This window comes from Salvelinus sp. IW2-2015, linkage group LG4q.1:29 (assembly GCF_002910315.2).
Source record: "Salvelinus sp. IW2-2015 linkage group LG4q.1:29, ASM291031v2, whole genome shotgun sequence".
Classification (NCBI taxonomy): Eukaryota; Metazoa; Chordata; class Actinopteri; order Salmoniformes; family Salmonidae; genus Salvelinus; species Salvelinus sp. IW2-2015.
In genome coordinates, this window is record NC_036842.1 from 37,483,983 (window position 1) to 37,486,857 (window position 2,875).

The 2,875-nt window shown below is 43.4% G+C and overlaps 1 protein-coding gene across 1 annotated transcript in view; it reads left to right on the forward strand.

Moving 5' to 3' along the window:
• The window catches only part of tln1 (talin 1), a 167,067-nt gene that overhangs the window by 88,104 nt on the left and 76,088 nt on the right, over positions 1 to 2,875 (forward strand). Inside the window, 3 exon segments of the mRNA XM_070442899.1 lie at positions 1,547 to 1,690; positions 2,162 to 2,323; positions 2,623 to 2,763. Of these exon segments, the coding sequence (XP_070299000.1) occupies positions 1,547 to 1,690; positions 2,162 to 2,323; positions 2,623 to 2,763 (447 nt within the window).

Below are 2,875 nucleotides of genomic sequence, written 5' to 3' on the forward strand. Positions count from 1 at the left end.
CACGTAGCTCTGCAGATGTTAACGTTGTCGATCAATAATAACATGTAGCTCTGCAGATGTTAACGTTGTCGATCAACATAACACGTAGCTCTGCAGATGTTACGTTTCGATCAATAATAACACGTGTAGCTCTCAAGATGTTAACGTTGTCGATCAATAATAACATGTAGCTCTGCAGATGTTACGTTTGTCGATCAATAATAATCGTAGCTCTGCAGATGTTAACGTTGTCGATCAACAATAACACGTGAGCTCTGCAGATGTTAACGTTGTCGATCAATAATAACACGTAGCTCTGCAGATGTTAACGTTGTCGATCAAAATAACCATGTAGCTCTGCAGATGTTAACGTTGTCGATCAATAATAACACGTAGCTCTGCAGATGTTAACGTTGTCGATCAATAAATACACAGTAGCTCTGCAGATGTTAACGTTGTCGATCAATAATAACACGTAGCTCTTGCAGATGTTAACGTTGTCGATCAATAAAATAACACTGTAGCTCTGCAAGATGTTAACGTTGTCGATCAATAATAACACGTAGCTCTGAAGATGTTAACGTTGTCGATCAATAATACACGTAGCTCTGCAGATGTTAACGTTGTCGATCAATAATAACACGTAGCTCTGCAGATGTTAACGTTGTCGATCAATAATAACATGTAGCTCTTGCAGATGTTAACGTTGTCGATCAAATATAACAGTAGCTCTGCAGATGTTAACGTTGTCGATCAATAATACACGTGTAGCTCTGAGATGTTAACGTTGTCGATCAATAATAACACGTGTAGCTCTGCAGATGTTAACGTTGTCGATCAATAATAACATGTAGCTCTGCAGATGTTAACGTTGTCGATCAATAATAACATGTTAGCTCTGCAGATGTTAACGTTGTCGATCAATAATAACACGTGTAGCTCTGAAGATGTTAACGTTGTCGATCAAAATAACACGTAGCTCTGCAGATGTTAACGTTGTCGATCAATAATAACACGTGTAGCTCTGAGATGTTAACGTTGTCGATCAATAATAAACGTGTAGCTCTGCAGATGTTAACGTTGTCGATTCAATAATCACGTGTAGCTCTGAGATGTTAACGTTGTCGATCAATAATAACATGTAGCTCTGCAGATGTTAACGTTGTCGATCAATAATAACACGTAGCTCTGCAGATGTTAACGTTGTCGATCAATAATAAAACATGTAGCTCTGCAGATGTTAACGTTGTCGATCAATAATAACTGTAGCTCTGCAGATGTTAACGTTGTCGATCAATAATAAACGTGTAGCTCTGCAGATGTTTAACGTTGTCGATCAATAATAACAGTAGCTCTGCAGATCGTTAACGTTGTTAACGTTGTCATAAACAGAGCTGCTACGTTAGCGATCATCTAATAAAAGCAGCCATCATCGTAGATTTTTAGCTGTAGTTTATTTTACCTACAATGTTTCCATATTTGCTCTAACTCCTGTCTTGTTACGTTTATCTTGTTTAGTTAATCCAAACCATCCATACAACATAAATTTTTCTGAAAAATGTTACAGGGAGCCTACCTGGTTGGAGTGTCAGACCCTAAAAGCCACGCGGGCCAGAAGGGGTTGGTGGACCCTGGCCAGTTTGCCCGTGCCAACCAGTCCATCCAGATGGCATGCCAGAACCTGGTGGACCCGGCCTGCACTCAGTCCCAGGTAGAACACACACACACACACACAGGTGCCAGCGCACAAACACACACGTCGTCAGCGGTCCCTCGCAGTCAAGGATGACTTTGGTTAGGCTTTGTGTGTTCCAATATAAACGAGTAGCACACACACACACACACACACACACACACACATATGATCGTATGAATGAACACTCATGCATTCATACACTCACCTGCCTACTCAAGGTACACGGATAAACACACGCATGCACACACAAATAAACACACACACCTGCAAACTCTCATACACTCACTGACAACCTCCTTGACTCCCTCACTCACACGTCATACCACACAGACCATACATCTAACCAACCGAAACTTGCTCTGCGTACCATTTTCTGTCCGCTGTATACAGAATCAAGGTGAATAAAGAGGATCAATGTTTCTGCACGGAAGCCGTGTTTTCCGTCTTTTAGCTGCCTACTTCAGACACCTCCTCTTGTTTCCCAAGGTCCTCTCTGCCGCCACCATCGTCGCCAAGCACACGTCAGCGCTGTGCAACGCCTGTCGCCTGGCCTCCTCCAAAACAGCCAACCCTGTTGCCAAGCGACAGTTTGTCCAGTCTGCTAAGGAGGTGGCCAACAGCACAGCCAATCTGGTCAAGTCCATCAAAGTGAGTAATAGTAACTACTTTCTGAATTCATGTGTACTATGTGCCATTCAATGTACAGGTTAGGGCTGCAGCAAGGTACATCGTTAATGTGACAGACACTTGCAGGGTGACTCCATGCCCCAAGTTCATTGGCAATTATCTAACAACAACCCATGCAATGAGAAATACACTTCTGAAATATCTTTCTGACAGTGCAGTTAAATCCACCTTGGAGCAAATGTTTATATATATATACTGCTGTTTTAGAATGTCATTCCATCACTAATGAATGTAACCCTGTTTGTGCGTTGTGTCTGTAGGCTCTGGATGGAGCGTTTAACCAGCAGAACAGAGAGAAGTGTAGGGTCGCCACAGGGCCCCTGATCGAAGCTGTGGATAACCTCACCGCCTTCGCCTCCAACCCAGAATTCGCCAGCGTGCCCGCTCAGATCAGCGCTGAGGTACTACAGTTCACTGGCCTTCCCTACTGTCTCTGTGGTTACGCTGTCCCTTCCCTACTGTCTCTGTGGTTACGCTGTCCCTTCCCTACTGTCTCTGTGGTTACGCTGTCCC